Source organism: Pongo pygmaeus, chromosome 2 (assembly GCF_028885625.2).
Source record: "Pongo pygmaeus isolate AG05252 chromosome 2, NHGRI_mPonPyg2-v2.0_pri, whole genome shotgun sequence".
NCBI classification, from domain to species: Eukaryota; Metazoa; Chordata; class Mammalia; order Primates; family Hominidae; genus Pongo; species Pongo pygmaeus.
The window spans coordinates 103,625,790-103,645,516 of record NC_085930.1 but is presented as its reverse complement, the minus strand read 5'-3'; the positions used below and the strand labels follow the sequence as shown (position 1 = coordinate 103,645,516).

Below are 19,727 nucleotides of genomic sequence, written 5' to 3'. Positions count from 1 at the left end.
CCTACCCTTTTGATGTGTGTTTATTCATTATTTTGTTTTATGATGCTGATTTACATGCCTTGGGATAATTTAGTTTGAAAGTATATGTCTTTGGGAGTTGACTCTTGCAACTCTCGCTTAGTTAGACCTGTGATTGTTTAGGGATCATTTTCTTATTTAAATTCATTGAGAGAATACTTAGGAGTCTCCCTAGTTGTGAGGAGCTGATATTAATGTTGCAACTATCCTCTTGCAGCTAACGTAATTAACTTAAATGTTAAACTTCTTGAATATATGATTTAAGCAAGGAGGGTTATATTTGTAATTTTACAATGAAGGTATTCTCTTTTAAAGTAGATTTGGCCAGGTACAGTGGCCTATGCTTGTAATTTCAGCACTTTAGTAGGCTGAGGTGGGAGGATCACTTGAGGCCAGGAGCTTGAGACCAGTGTGGTGCAACCTCAGGAGAGAATGAGGGGGGGAAAGAAAAATAAGGCCAGGCACAGCGGCTCACGCCTGTAATCCCAACACTTTGGGAGGCAAAGGTGGGCAGATTATTTGAGGTCAGGATTTCAAGACCAGCCTGGTCAACATGGTGAAACCCCATCTCTACTAAAAATAACAAAAATTAGGCCAGGCGTGGTGGCTCTCGCCTGTAATCCCAACACTTTGGGAAGCTGAGACAGGCGGATCATTTGAGGTCGTGAGTTTGAGACCAGCCTGACCAACACGGAGAAACCCCATTTCTACGAAAAATACAAAATTAGCTGGGCGTAGTGGTGCATGCGTGTAATCCCAGCTACTCGGGAGGCTGAGGCAGGAGAATCACTTGAACCTGGGAGGCAGAGGTTGCAGGGAGGCAGAGGTTGCACTATTACACTCCAGCCTGGGCAACAAGAGTGAAACTCTATCTGAAAAAAAAAAAAAAAAACCAAAAACCAAAACTAGCCAGGTGTGGAGGTGGGCGCCTGTAATCCCAACTACTTGGGAGGCTGAGGCAGGAGAATTGCTTGAACCTGGGGGACGGAGGCTGCAGTGAGCTGAGATTGTGCCACTGCACTCCAGCCTAGGCGACAGAGCGACACTGTCTCAAAAAAAAAAAAAGACATTATCTAGTCATCTGCTCTCACCAGAGGTATGAAGTACTGCTAGTTTACAGCCCATTCTCCAGCTCTCAGACCAGGGAAATTTTTCTTTTTTTTTTTTTTGAAACGGGGGTCTCGCTCTGTCACCCAAGCTGGAGTGCGGTGGCACAATCTTGGCTCACTGAAACCCCTGCCTCCCAGGTTCAAGCAATTCTTCCGCCTCAGCCTCCTGAGTAGCTGGGACCACAGGCGCGCACAGCACAGCTGGCTAATTTTTGTATTTTTAGTAGAGACGGTTTTACCATGTTGGCCAGGCTGAGAAAATTACAGTTTTGAGACTATGTTAGTGTGTCTTTCTGGTTATTAAAGTCTTACTCAGTCTTGTCTCTCGTAATGTTTTGCTTTACTTTCAAGACTCTTTCAGTGAGACTTGGTCTTAGCACATTTACATTCTTATGATTTGAAGTCACATTCTGGCACTCAGAACATAGAGAAAATTGTAATTTTTTATATCTTCACATGATATGTCATTATCATTTTTGATCCTGAGTGGCTAAATTTCATGTTGATTTGTGTTTTGTACAGTAAAGTGTATTTATTTGTGAAATAATTTTTCATTCTTAATTTAAGGATCAAGATTATAGGACCGGCCCAAGTGAGGAGAAACCCAGCAGGCTTATTCGATTAAGTGGGGTGCCTGAAAATGCCACAAAAGAAGAGGTAAGGCGTGTCTTCTTTCCTGTTTCTCTGTGTCAATTAAAAAAAAGCCTTTTAATTTGAAAAATTATAGATTCACAAGAAGGTGCAAAGAAATGCACAGAGAGGTCTTGTGTATTTTTTTCCCATCCTCCCTCAGTGTTAATATTTTGCACAACTGTGGTATAGTATCTAAACTAGGAAATTGACCCTGGTATAATACATAAAGTTTATTCAGATTTCACCATTTATACATGCACTCACTGAGGTGAGGTTAAAAAAAATTATGACAAATGATTGCTGTGTTTAGACCTGATCACATCCTTCAGAGCATATTATTTCTGGAGTACGTACATAAGGATGCAGTTTATTTACAATAGTAAAAACTAGAAACTGCCTAACTGCCCTGTATCAAACGATTGGCTGACTAAATTAAGTCTGAACTTATGGCAGTGCTCGCTCTGTGCCAGGCATTGTGTGATACTTACAAGCATTAGTTCATTTAATTATCACATATTTAATATAATCACTCTAAATATTAAGCATTACTGTATGTAATTGTTCTAGATACTGAGCGACACAGCAGTGTATATTATAAAGTCACTGCCTCCATGGATAATGAAAAAGCAAGCAAAAGGATTACACAATTTTAGTCAGCGCATAAATACTCTGAAGAAAACTAAAGTACAGGCCGGGCATGGTAGCTCGGCCTGTAGCTCGGAGACAGAGTCTTGCTCTGTTGCCCAGGCTGGAGTGTGTGGTGCGACCTTGGCACACTGCAACCTCCGCCTCCCCAGTTCAAGCAGTTCTCCTGCCGCAGCCTCCCGAGTAGCTGGGACTACAGGCACACACCACCATGCCCAGCTAATTTTTGTACTTTTAGTAGAGATGGAGTTTCACCATATCGGTCAGGCTGGTCTTGAACTCCTGACCTCAGGTTATCTCCCTGCCTCTGCCTCCCAAAGTGCTGCGATTACAGGCATGAGCCACCACACCCAGCCCATTTTTAATTTTTTTGAGGCAGCGTCTCACTTTGTTGCCCAGGCTGGAGTGCAGTGGCACAATCACGGCTCACTGCAGCTTCTACCTCTTGGGCTCAATCGATCCTACCACCTCAGCCTCCTGAGTAGCTGGGACCACAGGCATGCATGCTAATGGAGCTGTTTTTTGTATTGTGTAGTTAGGGAGACATCACTGAGGAAGAGGCATTCGAGCCCAGGCCTGAATGCTGTGAGAGTACAGTTTATTTGAATATGGGGAAATGAACTGCCCAGGTAGTTGATGCTGAGGAAGTGCTGTGGCCCTGGACTGTAATGAACCCAGTACATCATTTTATATTTAACACATGAGAAACTGGACACTAACAGGTTACACAGCAAGTGAGCGGAGAGCTTGGAATGCACACAGTATGATTTCAGAGCTTGAGCCTTTGAAGGTTATGCTCTTCTGCTTTTCTTTTTTTTTTTTTTTTTGAGACAGAGTCTCACTCTGTCACCTAGGCTGGAGTGCAGTGGCGCGATCTTGGCTCACCGCAACCTCTGTCGCCAGGGTTCAAGCGATTCTCCTGCCTCAGCCTCCCAAGTAGCTGGGATTACAAGCACCTGCCACTGCACGTGGCTGATTTTTGTATTTTTAGTAGAGATGGGGTTTCACCATCTTGGTCAGGCTGATCTTGAACTTCTGACCTCAAGTGATCCACCCGCCTCGGCCTCTCAAAGTGCTGAGATTACAGGCATGAGCCACCGCGCCCAGCATTTTGTTTGTTTTTGAGACAGAGTCTTGCTCTGTCACCCAGGCTGGAGTGCAGTGGCACAATTTTGGGTCACTGCAACCTCCGCCTCTCGGGTTCAAACGGTTCTCCTGCCTCAGCCTCCTGAGTAGCTGGGACTACAGGCATGTGCTACCACGCCTGGCTAATTTTTTGTATTTTTAGTAGAGACGGGGTTTCACCGTGTTAGCCAGGATGGTCTCAATCCCCTGACATCATGATCCGCCTGCCTCGGCCTCCCAAAGTGCTGGGATTACAGATGTGAGCCACTGCTTCTGGCCCTGCTTTTCCTATATACCTGAGAATTTTAAAATATTTATTTATTTATTTTTGAGACAGGGTACTCCAGACTGGAGTGCAGTGGCCCAATCAAGGCTCACTACAGCCTCAAACTCCTGGGCTCAAACTATCCTCCCGAGTAGCTGGGATTATAGGTGTGAGCCACTACTCCTGGCTAATTTTTTTTTTTTTTTTTTTTTTCGCCCAGGCTGGAATGCAGTGGTGCGATCTTGGCTCACTGCAAGCTCTGCCTCCTGGGTTCACGCCATTCTCCTGCCTCAGCCTCCCAAGTAGCTGGGACTACAGGTGCCCGCCACCACACCTGGCTAATTTCTCGTATTTTTTAGTAGAGATGGGGTTTTACCGTGTTAGCCCGGATGGTCTCGATCTCCTGACCTTGTGATCTGCCCACCTTGGCCTCCCAAAGTGCTGAGATTACAGGTGTGAGCCACCATGCCCGGCCAATTTTTTTTTTTTTTTAAGATAAAGTCTTGCTCTGTTGCCCAGGCTGGAGTGTGGTGTCATGATCTCAGCTCACTGCAGCCTCAGCCTTCCAGGTTCAAGTGATTCTCCTACCTCAGCCTTCCAAGTAGCTGGGATTACAGGCGTGTGCCACCACACCCAGCTAATTTTTGTATTTTTAGTAGAAATGGGGTTTCACCATGTTAGCCAGGCTGGTCTGGAACTCCTGACCTCAGGTTATCCACCGGCCTTGGATTCCCAAAGTGCTGGGATTATATGTGTGAGCCACCACGCCTGGCCTCTCCTGTCTAATTAAGAATTTTTTTTTTTTTTTGTAGAGATTGGGTCTCACTATGTTGCCCAGGCTTGTCTCAAACATGTGGCTTTAAGCAATCCTCCCACCTTGGCCTCCCAAAGTGCTGGGATTATAGGCATAAGCCACTGCATCCCGCCAATTTTTGAATAATTATTTTCTACTCATTCAATATGTGAATGCCTTGAGTGTTCATAGTTTAACTTTGCTTTTACAAAGTAATCATGGCTTTAAATTATGTATGATAAAAACCGTTAGGGAAAATCTGATATTCAGTGTTTGATTATGATTTGTATCATTAGTGTAAATGCCATATTTTTGCAGATTCTTAATGCTTTTCGGACTCCTGATGGCATGCCTGTAAAGAACTTGCAGTTGAAGGAGTATAACACAGGTGAGTTTCTTTACTTGCATATGGCCTTGGGTTAGGAAGGGTCTTTGTCAGATCTCTGCATCATGTGCTACTTAAAATTTGTTTCAAGAAACCACAATTAAAATTTCCAGAAGCCTCCCGTTGGTGCCTCCAAATAACAACCAGCTTTAGTCTTAGCTGTGGTTCTTTGTGGATGTTTGTCCACATATGGGTGATGAGGATGCATGTTCAAGTTCTTCTGAATGCCTGTGATATATAAAGTGAGTGTCACAGCAATTGCCTTGAATATATTTTATATAATTATTAAACTTGCTATGCATGTTCTTCATGGTGGTGGAATGTTTATGCTTGAGTCTAATAGGATTTAATAAGCTTGTTGTATGTAAAATTTTACATTCATTGCTTCAGTAAAATTTATGACTTACCAGAGAAATTGTACAAATTAGTGGTTTCTTTAATTTTCAGTTTTGCTTTGAGAATGGAGTCCCGTTACAGTTATTTTGTTGAAATCCATGAATAGATCCAGAAGAGCTTTCCCTTTGACATCTGTTCTGTGGTCTGAATGGTAGATTAAACTTTTCGGAATATCCTCCTAGTTGTATTTCATAGCACCAATTTCAGTCATTTCCTTTAAATCTTACTACAGTAAAAGTAGGCAAAAGTGAAATGCCAAGAACTCAAGGTTTTTGACCAATATTTTTAGAACTATGTATAATAATAAGTTTATTTATTTAAAAATAAAGGTAATCTTTAGGTGACCTATTTTGCAGAACTTTAAATGGAAGAGAATAGAGCATGAGTCTTCACAGAACTTAGGATTTCAGTAATTCAGTTAAAGACATCTTCAAGTAAGAACATGTCATATTTTGAGGATATAATTTACTATTAGCAGTTTATCATGGGATAAAAATTTTGCATTAACTAGATAACTTCTTCAGAATGCTTCTGCAGAGGAAAATTATCCACAAAATAAATTTTGGTGCTTGAAAGAATATGGTGTTAAGTTCAGAAATAATTTGTTCTGTAATTTGAGAACAAGCTCAGAAGTATTATTTCTCAGAGAGCCAATTATTTATTTGTTTTAAAAACATCAATCCTGAATTTGTGGAAGCATGAGTAAGAGTAGATATATTATTATTCTTGGTATCTCATTTTTGTTGGTTATATTTATTTTTTGCATATGCCTCATACATGCTTTCTTTGGGAACTCAAGGTAGAATTTATAGGCTGGAGATGCTTTTTAACTCTCAGGGTAATAACCTCAGTCTTGTTTCATGAACTGTGCTTTCATTAAGTATTGATATGTTTAGGAAAGGAGATGTCTTAGTATTTAAATAGCAGTTCGAACTCCAGTTTCTTTAGTATTCATTGACTTTCTAATTGTGAAATTTGTCAGCACAGTAAAAATTATATTAACATATAGGGTCTAGAGAGGAAGTTCTTAAATTTGCTGATTGTGGTAGCTATTAGAATTGGCAGACTGAAGACGTTGATACACATGGGAAATCATTCAGGGCAGTGCTTAAAAATAAAACGAAAAATACCTTTCAGCAAATACAATCTTTTCTTGGCATTCTATTAAGTTGTGTTTTTTGTTTTTGTTTTTTAGTGAAAGGATTGGATTACTAGTTTCATGTTATCTATATTACATCTCTATGTGACAAATAGGATGAACTTTTGACAATATCAGCCAGATCATGTTACTCCCATGTCTAAAACCCTCTTAGGGCCTTCATCTTCACTTGGAAGAAATTCCCAACTTCTTGTTTTGTCTTACAAACCTATGCATGAGCTGACCCTTGGCTGTTTGATCTCATTCAGTACTGCTCTCCATCTACCCTATTTTGCTGTAGCCACACTGAGCTTTTCTCTTGTCTTTGACCAATACAAACTTCTTTCTGTGTCAGGGTCTTTGCACTACTCTTCCCTCTGATCTTTACTTGTCTTCTGGGGTTTAGTTCTTGGCTTCAGTTTCACGTCTCTGAGGCCTTGTGTCACCCTCAAATCTAAAATCATCGGGTAGTTGTTTTCCATCATATCCTTGTTTGGATCTATCACTGATTGGATATTTCTATCACTGGTATTTTTCAGTTGGATCTATCACTGATCTATCACTGGTCACTGATTGGATTGAATCTGTCAGTGGTATTGGATTTATCAGTGATATTTTTCTCAGTGGTTTTGTGTATCTTATTTCTCTCACTGGAGAGGAATGTCAGCAGGAGCCTTATTCCTTCTTGTTTCCACCAGTGCTTGACACTCAGTAGGTTCCCTATATGCATGGAATAGATTATTATTTATGGTGTATGTGAAGAGCAGCTGTGATTTCCCCTCAGGTGAGGAGCATGAAAGGGTAGTGTAGGTTTCACAGCAGTGCAGCTTAGGTCTTACATATCTGCTGAAGAATATGTCTTGGAACAATCAAATGTTCTGAGAACTATAGTGTTTACTGTTAAAAGATCATATGTGGTAGGCATGGTGTTGCACACCTGTAGTCCTAGCTACTTGGGAGTCTGAGATGGGAGAATTTCTTGAACCTGAGAATTTGAGATCAGCCTGGGCAACATAGCAAGACCTTGTCTCTTAAAAAAGAAAAAGAAAAAAAAAATATGTGAATCTTAGTAGTAACAGCGACTTAAAAAATTTTTTTTATAAGAGAAAGGGTCTTACTCTGTTGCCCAGGTTGGAGTGCATTGGTACGATCATAGCTTACTGTAACCTCAAACCCCTGGGCTCAAATGATCCTTCTGGCTCAACCTCCAGAGTATTTGGGACTACAGGTGCGTACCACCGTGCCAGGCTAATTTTTAAACTTTTTGTAGAGGCGCGGTCTCACTATGTTTCCCAGGCTGGTCTCGAACTCCTGGGTTCAAGTGATTCTCCTGCCTCATCTTCCCAAAGTGCTGGGATTACAGATGTGAACCAATATGCACAGCCAAAAAGGTGACATTCATAGGTGAAAACTGGTAATCAATATTTTAGGCTGAGTGATGACCTGCAGAGACCATTCAGGATGGATATTGCTCATAAGAGGGGAATTGTGGAGTACAGCCTGTCCTTTTAGTTGATGTAATGGAGGGCTGATCTATAACACAGGAGAGAAGATTAACGCCTCTTCATTGACTCTAGTAAAGTATTAGTGTAATTTTTGTCTCCTCTAGAGCTGTATAAGTACAGGGTCACAATTTTATCTAGAACCTGTGAGGTTAAATGAGCTTATGAATTTTTCAAGTTATAGAAACGTAGTTTACATAGATCATATAGGAATTATATCTCCCAGGAGAATGTGTACTCAGACATAATACTTGGCTGCAAAATTATTAATATTCTCACTAACAGGAGTAAATAAAGACTAAAGCGACTCATTATAGTATAGGCCAGGATTTGCCTCAAAATGAGTTTGTTGAAGTTTACCAAAAAACTTGACATTTATGGGATTTTGGAATTGTAGATAAGAGATTTTGGACCTATGTATGTTCTGTATATTTGAATTTTTCATTTGCCGTTTACAAATACATTATAACCCCATGAATTGTAAATTACCTTGAATTATATGATTATTTCTGGAAAAAGTACCAGGAGTAAAATGTCTTTTGGTGACTAGACAAACTCTAGTATATATATAAAATGGAATACTTCTCAGCAATGAAGAAGAAACTACTCATGCACCTAACAACATGGATTAATCTCAATGGCAATATGCTGAGTGAAAGAAACTAGTCTCATAAGGATATATACACTGCCATAAGGAGGAATGAAATACTGATGTATGCTACAAGTTGGATGAACCTTGAAAACATTATGAAAGAAGCCAGACACGAAAGACCAAATATTGTACAATTCAATTTATATGAAATATCTAGAGTAGGCACACCCGTAGAGATAGAAAGCAGATTGGTGGTTGCCAGGGGCTAAGGGAATGGGGAATGACTCCCTAATGGTTATGGTGCTTCATTTGGGCTGATAAAAGTGTTCTGGAACTAGGTAGTAGTGATGGTTGCATGACCTTGTGAATGTACTTAATGCTCCTGAATTGTACACTTTAAAATGATGCATTTTATTTGATGTGTATTTGCTTACTTTTTTTTTTTTTTGAGAGGAAATCTTGCTCCTGTCGTGCAGGCTGGAGTGCAGTGGCACGACCTCGGCTCACTGCAACCTCCACCTCCCGGGTTCAAACAATTCTCCTTCCTCAGCCTCCCAAGTAGCTGGGATTACAGGTGTGTGCCACCACACCTGGCTAATTTTTTGTATTTTTAGTAGAGACGGGGTTTCGCCATGTTGGCCAGGCTGGTCTTGAACTCTCGACCTCAGGTGATCTACCTGCCTGGGCCTCCCAAAGAGCTAGCATTACAGGCGTGAGCCACTGTGCCCAGCCAGCTTACAATTTTTTAAAAAGGCTACATACTATATGTGTATGTGTGATTTCACTTATGTGACATTCTGGAAGGGACAAAATTTTAGGGATTGGAAATAGTGGTGACCAGGGTATTGGGGCAGGAGTTAACTATAAAGCGGAAGCATGAGGGAATTTTTGGGCATAATGGAATTGTTCTATGTCTTGATTGTGGTAATGATGTATCAGTGTTAAATTCCCCTAGTTGATAACTACTGTGGTTATGTTGAGAACATCCTTTTTCTTTTCTTTTTTTTTTTTTCAAACGGAGTCTGGTTTTGTCACCCAGGCTGGAGCGTAATGGCGCAATCTCGGCCTGCTGCAACCTCTGCCTCCCGGGTTCAAGCAATTCTGCCTGCCTTAACCTCCTGAGTAGCTGGGATTACAGGCGCCTGCCCCCACTCCTAGCTAATTTTTGTATTTTTTTAGTAGCCACGGGGTTGCGCCATGTTGACCAGACTGGTCTTGAACTCCTGACCTCAGGTGATCTGCCCACCTCGGCCTCCCAAAGTGCTGGAATTACAGACGTGAGCCACCATGCCCGGCTGAGAGTATCTTTATTCTTAGAAAATACATAATGAAGTTTTTAGAAGTAAAGTACTGTGATGTATGCAGCTTTCTCTCATGGTTTCGAAAATAATACTTGATATAAATGGAGAAGGGAGGAAGAGAGTATTGATAAAGTAGATGGATCATAATGTTATTAATAGTTGAATCTGGGGCCACACATGGTGGCTCATGCCTGTAATCCCAGCACTTTGGGAGGCCAAGGCAGGCAGATCACCTGAGGTCAGGAGTTTGAGACCAGGCTGGCCAACATGGCAAACGAAACCTGTCTACTAAAAAATACAAAAATTAGCCGGGCGTGGTGGCGGGTGCCTGTAATCCCAGCTACTCGGGAGGCTAAGGCAGGAGAATCACTTGAACTCGGGAGGCAGAGGTTGCAGTGAGGCAAGATCACGCCATTGCACTCCAGCCTGGGTGACAGAACAAGAATTCATCTAAAAAAAAAAAAAAAAAAAAAAAAAAGTTGAACCTGGGTAAAGCATATATGAATCTTTTCCCTGTACTATTATTATTACAATTTTTTTGTAACTTGGAAATTATTTCCAATAAAAAGTTGAAAAACTGACAAAGCTGATTTATTTTATTTTATTTTTTATTTTTTTGAGACGGAGTCTTGCACTGTCACCCGTGCTGGAGTGCAGTGGTGCGATCTCGGCTCACTGCAACCTCCACCTCCTGGGTTCAAGCGATTCTCCTGCCTCAGCCATCGGAGTAGCTGGGATTATAGGCGCCCACCACCATGTCCAGCTAATTTTTTGTATTTTTTAGTAGAGATGGGGTTTCACCATGTTGGCCAGCCTGGTCTCAAACTGACCTCATGATTCGTGATTCGTCCACCTCGGCCTCCCAAAGTGCTGGGATTACAGGTGTGAGCCACTGCGTCTGGCCTATATTTTATTTTTAAATGATCAGCAGAAACCTTGTGAGCTGAAGACTGCAATGAACAGCTTCTGTCAACAAGTAAACTATAGAGCAGTGGTTCTCAGAGTGGATCCTGGACCATCATCATCTCTTTATCCCCTGGGAACTTGTTGGAATCCAAATTCTTAAGCCCCATCCTAAACCTACTGAATCAGAAACTCTGGGGTGGGGCCCAGTAGTCTGTGCTTTTAAGAAGTCCTCCAGATATTTTTAATGTACCCTGAGGACCACCGGCAGTAGATAAACTGTTTGTTTAGATTCTTTATTCTAGAACTTTTGCATAGTTCAAAAGTGACTTAATAAGCAAGTGGACCTTCTGTAAGTAGACAAAGCTAATGCTTATGTGCTTTAGGAGCCAGTGCTGATCACCTGCCTTGCCTACCTAATATCAGTTCTCCTGCTCTGCATAGCAGGAGAAGGAGCTGGAGTAGTGTTGGTACTATCTTATGACTTTAGTTATATGTAACTAAGGACGTATAACTTAGTTGTTTTTTCTGTTTATATATAGTATACTTCCTCCAGAGATCTTGGAATGGTTGTAGATCTTCTCATTCACACAGTGTTTCTGTGACATATGAACGCAGGCAGAATTGCTTTTGATTTTTAGGTTTGTTTGCATACTACGTAGTATATAAGCTTGCTGTGATATTTTTCCAAAAGGGCTTTATATCATTTAAGCAAAAATGATATAGCTTCTGGATTATGTTTCCTAATAAGGCTCAAACATAGAAAGTAATTATAGTAACTGAAGTGCTACAGAATTACTTTAGTACTGGTTTATTAACTAATGTCACAAAGTTAGAGGATTATTAAGGTGGTGTTAGTAGGAAGAAGCAGTATTTTGCTTTAGCCTGTCAGTGTTCATGTGGTGAATGGACAGTCTCTGTATTCTTGGGAAGGAAAATTCTTCTTGGAAAGTGAGTATTTGCAATGACTAGGTCAGTCACTTGGTCTGTTGCCTGGCATTTTGGGTCTACTGAAAGTGACGTTGTAGCAAAGGCCCTGTACCTTCTGCATTTCTTTTCTTTTCTCTCTTTTTTTTTTTTTTTTGGTAGAGACAAGGTCTTGCTTTGTTGCCCAGGCTGCCCTTGACCTCCTGTCAAGCAGTCCTCCCACCTTAGCTTCCTGAGTAGCTGGGACTACAGGCGTGTGCCACCATGCCTGGTTAATGTAAATTTGTTTGTTTTTTTGAGACAGAGTTTTACTCTTGTTGCCCAGGTTGGAGTGCAGTGATGCGATCTCAGCTCGCTACAGTCTCTGCCTCCTGGGTTCAAGTGATTCTCCTGCCTCAGTCTCCCAAGTAGCTGGGATTACAGGCACCCACCACCACGCCCAGCTAATTTTTTGTATTTTTTTAGTAGAGACGGGGTTTCATCATGTTGGCCAGGCTGGTCTCGAACTCCCGAGCTCAGGTGATCCACCCACCTCGGCCTCCCAAAGTGCTGGGATTACAGGTGCGAGCCACCGTGTCTGGCCTATTTTTAAATTTTTTTGAGACAGAGTCTCTCTCAGTCACTCAGGCTGGAGTGCAGTGGTACAATCTCAGTTCACTGCAGTCTCTGCCTCCTGAGTTCAATTCTCCTGCTTCAGCCTCCCTAGCAGCTGGGATTACAGGCCCACCATCACACCCAGCTAATTTTTGTATTTTTAGTAGAGACAGGGTTTCACCATGTTGGCCGGGCTCGTCTCGATCTCCTGACTTCAAGCAATCCACCCGCCTCAGCCTCCCAAAGTGCTGGAATTACAGGCATGAACCACCATGCCTGGCCTAAATTTTTTTTTTTTGTAGAGACAGGGTCTCACTATGTTGCTCAGGCTGGTCTTACACTCCAAGGCTCAAGCAATCCTCCTGCCTTGGCCTCCCAAAGTACTGAGATTACAGGTGTTAAGACACTGAGGCCAGCTGCCCTTTACATTTCATAAGGGTAACAGGCTCATGTCCTTTCATTATTCACAATTGAAATATTTTGAGTCTTTACTTCTGTGTCAATATAACAGAAGTAACTTCCTTATGAAGAAAATTCCAGAGAGAATCTTTCAGTGTGGGGATAGAAATCTATTGTGAAACTTGAGAATTGACACTGATGATATAAAACATGCACAGTAGCCGAGTGTGGTGATGTGTGCGTGTAGTCTTAACTACTCAACAGTCCGAGACATGAGCTCAGGAATTTGTGACCAGCATGGGCAATATAGTGAGACTCTGTCTCAAAAAAAGGAAAAAAAAAGTGCATAGTTTATGGTATCCCAAGTGGGGAAGCTAAAGACAGAATAGCTGAATATCATTTAGAAAAAAAATTATAATTGAAAAGTGCAAATGCACATTTTGCAGTGTTTTTGGCATTTACAAAATATGTAAACGCTTTTAGTTTCTTAGGGAAAAGATGACGATAGGCTGATTGAAAAATATCATTTTTACTTGTCACATCTCTAAAACAGCAGAAGTTCTTGTTTTTAACCAGGAGTCCTATCAGGTTTGATACAACATTCAGGGAGGATGTGGCAGTTGAAATTTAAGGAAACTTAGTTTCCTTAAAGTGGCTGAGCTTAAAAAATCAAAATGTTTAGGAAGGCAAGAGACACTTTCAGGGCTGGGCTAGTCTTGTGGAGGCAGTGGATGGATGCTTTGGCTGGCCTAGGGAAGAATCTGTGATTCAGTGCTGCAGGGATCAGGTGATCCTGGTGAGAAAGGTCCTGGAACAAGGGTTAATTTGGTCATTTTTTGGAATGACCTGGGATTTGGCTTATTTATTTTATTTTTAAAATTTCTCGCTGGGTACAGTGGCTCAAACCTGTAATTCCAGCACTTTGGACGGCCAAGGCCAGTGGATCACTTGAGCTCAGGAGTTCGAGACCACCCTGGGCAACATGGTGAAACTCCATCTCTCCAAAAAAAATTAGCTGGACGTGGTGGTGCATGCCTGTAGTCCCAGCTACTTAGGAGGCTAAAGCAGGAAGATCACTTGAGCTAGGGAGGTGAGGGTGGAGGTTGTAGTGAGCCAAGATCATGCCACTGCACTCCAGCATGGGCAACAGAGAGAGAGACCCTGTCTCAAAAAAATAAAATGGTGATTGTAAAATAAAATGGTAGCTCACGCCTATAATCCTGGTACTTTGGGAGGCCGAGGTGGGTGGATCACTTGAGGCCAGGAGTTACAGACCAGCCTAGTCAATATGGCAAAACCCCATCTCTACTAAAAATACAAAAACTAGCCGGGCTGGTGGTGTATGCCTGTAATCCCAGCTACTCGGGAGGCTGAGGCAGAGGTCACAGTGAGCTGAGATCACACCACTGCACTCCAAGCTGGATGACAGAGTGAGACCTTGTCTAACATCACATCACATCACAACATAACATATAAATTTTCAAGGCAGAAATCTTGTAGTCAGCCTTACTGTTTGTTCACAAGGACATGGTCCTGAGCACAGAAATCTTGGCAGTTGATAAAGCCAAGAAGAAGGATACTAATTAAAGAAATTTCCAGATTTTGCATCTTCTGGCATCTCAGCTAAATGGCTCTGAGGAAGAGGATGCCACTTACCAGTTTTGAGACACAGGCAGGTTATATTCTTTCCCTGAAAACCATTTAGCTGAGATGGAATTTGCCTCTCTGAGGTTGGGGAAGGTGTTTGAACTCCGTTTACAGCCCTCTGTCAGTTCCACTGCCTTGCTGAGTTCCCTCACCCTTCTTTAGATAGAATTGCTGTTGGCTTCTATAGTCCTCACTTACCTCTTTTGCCAAATTCTCAGGTAGCTTTGGCTGAATCTTCCAGGTTTGATAAGGCTGTATGGGGCTTCCTATGCCTTTTGGTAGTTAGAAGTCACTGAACAGATACTTCTGCTAGAGTGACAAGAAGAAAAGGGTCATTACTCAGCTTGTATACTGCAAGGGCTGCTTGACTCCTAGCTTCAGTCTAGACAGGGGAATTTATTTATACAATTACCTTAAATGAGCACCAGATAGCGGCCATCTATAAAAACTGTTTACAGGATTTAAAAATACATTGACATTGGCTTCTTCCTTTAACTTTCTGCTTGCAACAGAACATCTGACGCGACCTATGCTGCTCACTGTTTCTAGGTTACATTCTCTACCCTTGCAGTGTAAATTAATTTTTGCCTGGTTCCATGTTTCTTGCTTAGGTTATCTCTTAGGTCTTCTGTCTGATTTAAATATAAGCGTTCTTAGGACTAGATAGTGGTGATGGTTGCACTAGTTTGTCAATATACCACTGAATTGTATGTATTCGCTCTTTTAAGAATAAGTTTTTTTTGTTTGTTTGTTTGTTTTTGAGATGGAGTCTCGCTCTGTCGCCCAGGCTGGAGTGCAGTGGCGTGATCTCGACTCACTGCAAGCTCTGCCTCCTGGGTTTACGCCATTCTCCTGCCTCAGCCTCCTGAGTAGCTGGGACTACAGGCGCCTGCCACCATGCCCGGCTAATTTTTTGTATTTTTAGTAGAGATGGGGTTTCACCGTGTTAGCCAGGATGGTCTTGATCTCCTGACCTCGTGATCTGCCCGCCTCGGCCTCCCAAAGTGCTGGGATTACAGGCGTGAGCCACCATGCCCGGCCTTAAGAATGAGTTTTGTGGTATGTGAATTATGTCAATTTTTATTTATTTATTTATTTATTTTGAGATGGAGTCTCACTCTGTTGCCCAGGCTGAAGTGCAGCGGTACAGTCTCAGCTCACTGCAACCTCCGCCTCCTGGGTTCAAGCGATTCTCCTGCCTCAGCCTCCCGAGTACCTGGGATTACAGATGCATACCACTATGCCTGGCTAATTTTTGTATTCTGTATTTTTTTATTTTTATTTTTTGAGACGGAGTCTCACTCTGTTGCCCAGGCTGGAGTGCAGTGGCGTGATCTCGGCTGACGCTAACCTCCGCCCCCCCGGGTTCAAGTGATTCTCCTGCCTCAGCCTCCCAAGTAGCTAGGACTACAGGTACATGTCACCACACCTCGCCTGGCTAATTTTTTTGTATTTTTAGTAGAGACCGGGTTTCACTGTGTTAGCCAGGATGGTCTCAATCTCCTGACCTCGTGATCCTCCCACCTTGGCCTTCCAAAATGCTGGGATTACAGGCGTGAACCACCACGCCTGACCAATTTTTGTATTTTTAGTAAAGACAGGGTTTCACCTTGTTGTCCAGGCTGGTCTCGATCTCCTGACGTCAAGTGATCCGCCTAGCTCAGCCTCCCAAAGTGCTGGGATTATAGTGAGCCACCATGCCTGGTAAATTATGTCAATTTTAAAAAGCCTTTTTGAAAATTGGTTAAGTCATGTAAATATTGATTTCTTAAAGGTGTTTTCATGAGTAAAGAGAATATTCAAAGTTTCAGCAAAAATGTTAACAGTCCACTGATTGGTACTTATACCTTGCTGGTATAATTCATAGATTGTTCTTAGTCTCAGTTGAGTACATTGTGTTATGTATAGAAAATGTTATATTTTCATTTTTAAAAATTATTATTATTATTTTGAGACAGAGTCTCACTCTGTCACCCAGACTGGAGTGCAGTGGCACGGTCTTGGTTCACTGGCAACCTCCACCTCCCAGGTACAAGTGATTCTTCTGCGTCAGCCTCCCGAGTAGCAGGGAATACAGGCGCCCGCCACCAAGCTTAAGTAATTTTTGTTTTTTTTTTTTTTTTTTTTGGTAGAGATGGGGTTTCACCATGTTAGCCAGGCTGATCTTAAACTCCTGACCTCAAGTGATCCATTCGCCTCAGACTCCCAAACTGCTGGGGTTACAGATGTGAGCCATTGCGCCCAGCCCATTTTAAAAAATTAAACTGGCCTGGTGCGGTGGCTCACGCCTGTAATCCCAGCACTTTGGGAGGCCGAGGCGGGCGGATGACGAGGTCAGGAGATCGAGACCATCCTGGCTAACATGGTGAAACCCCATCTGTACTAAAAAATACAAAAAATTAGCTGGGCGTGGTGGCGGTCTTCTTTAGTCCTAGCTAATCGGGAGGCTGAGACAGGAGAATGGCGTGAACCCGGGAGGCAGAGCTTGCAGTGAGCCGAGATAGCGCCACTGCACTCCAGCCTGGGCAACAGAGCGAGACTCCGTCTCAAAAAAAAAACAAAAAAACAAAAAAACATTAAACCATACTCTGTAACTGTGAAGAAGTTGTGATTTATTCTTTAGTGTTACCTGCCATTCTTTTTGTCTCTTTCTCTCTCTTCTCTTCTCCTCTCTTCTCTTCTCTCTTCTTCCCTCCCCTCCCCTCCCCTATCCTTCTCTTTTCTTTTCTTTCAGAGTTTTGCTCTATTGCCCAGGATGGAGTGCATTGGCATGCTCACGGCTCACTGCAGTGTCAACCTCTCAGGTTCAAGCTGTCCTCCTACGTCACCCTCCCTAGTAGCTGGGACTATAGACATGCACCACCATGCCTAATTATTTTGTATTTTTTGTAGAGACGAGGTTTTGCCATGTTGCCCAGGCTGGGCTTGAACTCCTGAGCTCAAGTGATCTACCTGCCTCAGCCTCCCAAAATGCTGGGATTACAGGTGTGAGCCTTATTTTATTATTTTTTTTGGGACAGAGTCTTGCTCTGTCCCCCAGGTTGGAGTGCAGTGGCACGATCTTGGCTCACTGCAACCTCTGCTTCTCGGGTTCAAGCAATTCTCCTGCCTCACCCTCCCAAGTAGCCTCCCAAAGTGCTGGGATTACAGGCGTGAGCCACCATGCCTGGCCTCTGATACATATATTTTTTAAAAATAGTATTTTCCACCTTACAATGTATTTAAGAGTTTGTAAATTTCCTTTTTTTTTTTTTCTTTTTGGAACAGTCTTGCTCTGTTGCCCAGGCTGGAGTGCAGTGGCATGATCTTGGCTCATTACAACCTCCGCCTCCCAGGTTCAAGTGATTCTCCTGCCTCAGCTTCCCAAGTAGCTGGGATTACAGGTGCCCGCCACTACGCCCAGCTAAATTTTTTGTAATTTTAGTAGAGACAGGTTTCACCATGTTGGCCAGGCAGGTCTCGATCTCCTGACCTCAAGTGATCCGCCCACCTCGGCCTCCCAAAGTGCTGGGATTACAGGCATAAGTTACTGTGCTTGGCTGAGTTTGTAAATGTCTTTCTTTCTTTTTTTCTTTTTTTTTTGAGACAGAGTCTTACTCTGTCACCTGGGCTAGAATGCAATAGTGCGATCTCGGCTCACTGCAACTTCTGCCTCCTGGGTTCAAACAATTCCCCCGCCTCAGCCTCCTGAGTAGCTGGGATTACAGCCATCTGCCACTATGCCCAGCTAATTTTTGTATTTTTTGTAGAGATGGGGTTTTGCCATGTTGGCCAGGCTGGTCTAGAACTCCTGACCTCAGGTGATCCACCCGCCTTGGCCTCCCAAGTGTGGGGATTACAGGTGTGAGCCACCATGCCTGGTCATCAAAGAGAATGTTTTTAATGATCAGGAGCACCTTGAGATGTTTAGAGCAATCTGAAACCTGATTTCCAAGCCATCTCAAAATATACTTTGGTAATCAAGACAGGGAAATGATGGTATTATTTCATTTGTGGGACTCAACTGATTTGTTGAGTATTGGTTTTGCTGTGGGATTCCTTGTTCTCTTGGTTGTGTTGGGCCTACTGCTTTTTAAAAAAATATTTTGAGACAGGGTCTTACTCTGTTGCTCAGGCTGGAGTGTAGTGGCGCAGTCTCTTGTCTCTGCAACCTCAATCTCCTGGGCTCAAGGGATCCTCCCACCTCAGCCTCCCAAGTAGCTGGGACCACAGGTACCCACCATCACACCTGGCTAATTTTTGTATTTTTTGTGGGCATGGGGGTCACTGTCTTGCCCAGGCAGGTCTTGAACTCTTAAGTTCAAACAACCGTCCTGCCTTGCCCTCCCAAATTGCTGGAATTACAGGTGTGAGCCAGTGTGCCTGGCCTTCTTTTTTTTTTAAACCACTATTTTTTAAAACTAGATTTGGCCTGGAAAGAGAAAAAAGATATTCTTTGACTTGATCTATATATTTTATAGCTCATTCATTTGCTTTAGAGGTAGAAAGAGGAGGAAAAAGTGCCACAAAACAAAATCTTCCCTTTGTCTGGTGTTTAATTTGAATGCCCACAGATGCTTTTGCATTTATTAGTAGTGAGTTTTCATAATTATCAAATATGTATTAGAAAAATCTGGCTGTGCATGGTGGCTAATGCCTGTAATCCCTATATGCTGGGAGGCTGAGGCAGGTGGATTTTCTGAGCTCAGGAGAGGAGCCTGGGCAACATGGCAAAACCCCATCTCTGCCAAAAATAAGCTGGGCATGGTGGCACACGCCTGTGGTACCAAGTACTCCGGAGGCTGAGGTGAGAGGATTGTGGAGGTTTCAGTGAGCCAAGATTGCACCACTGCACTCCAACCTGGGTGACGGAGTGAGACTCCATCTCAAAAAAAAAGAAAAAAAAATCTCCTTGTCCAGGAGCTGTGTTGAGTGGGCTGTGGACTAGCAGGAATTCATAGCTCTGGTGAAAGATGACTAGATAATGTCTTTTTTTTAAAAAAAAGTCCCTGAATGATTGTGACAGGGTAGGAAAATCATCACATAGCAAAATCTTCATTAGATTTTCCCTAATGACTTATCAACTGGGTTTGTGCACCAAACGAAACAACTTCCTGCCTTTGTTTGAAAGTCGAAGAAAATATTAATCAGGTACATTATATTGTACTCCATGCCACAGAAGTTTCTGGCAGCAATATAGGTTATATGCCAATCAGTTAAATAATATTTGTGGGCCAGGCCCGGTGGCTCATGCCTGTAATCCCAGCACTTTGGGAGGCCGAGGCGGGTGGATCACTTGAGGTCAGGAGTTCAAGACCAGCCAGGGCAACATGGTGAAACCCCATCTCTACTAATAAAACAAAAATTAGCCGAGTG

At 42.7% G+C, this 19,727-nt stretch overlaps 1 protein-coding gene across 5 annotated transcripts in view; it reads left to right on the top strand.

The window, feature by feature from the left end:
- Nucleotides 1–19,727, top strand: part of RBM6 (RNA binding motif protein 6) — a 139,396-nt gene that overhangs the window by 30,681 nt on the left and 88,988 nt on the right. For 4 of the 5 annotated variants that reach the window (XM_054481975.2, XM_063661107.1, XM_063661109.1 and 1 more), the window contains 2 exons: nt 1,695–1,784; nt 4,907–4,976. The exons of the other annotated variant lie outside the window; for it this stretch is intronic. In XM_054481975.2, coding sequence (XP_054337950.1) covers nt 1,695–1,784; nt 4,907–4,976 — 160 coding nt within the window. The remainder of the gene's footprint in view (nt 1–1,694; nt 1,785–4,906; nt 4,977–19,727) is intronic. 5 annotated transcript variants of the gene reach the window in all.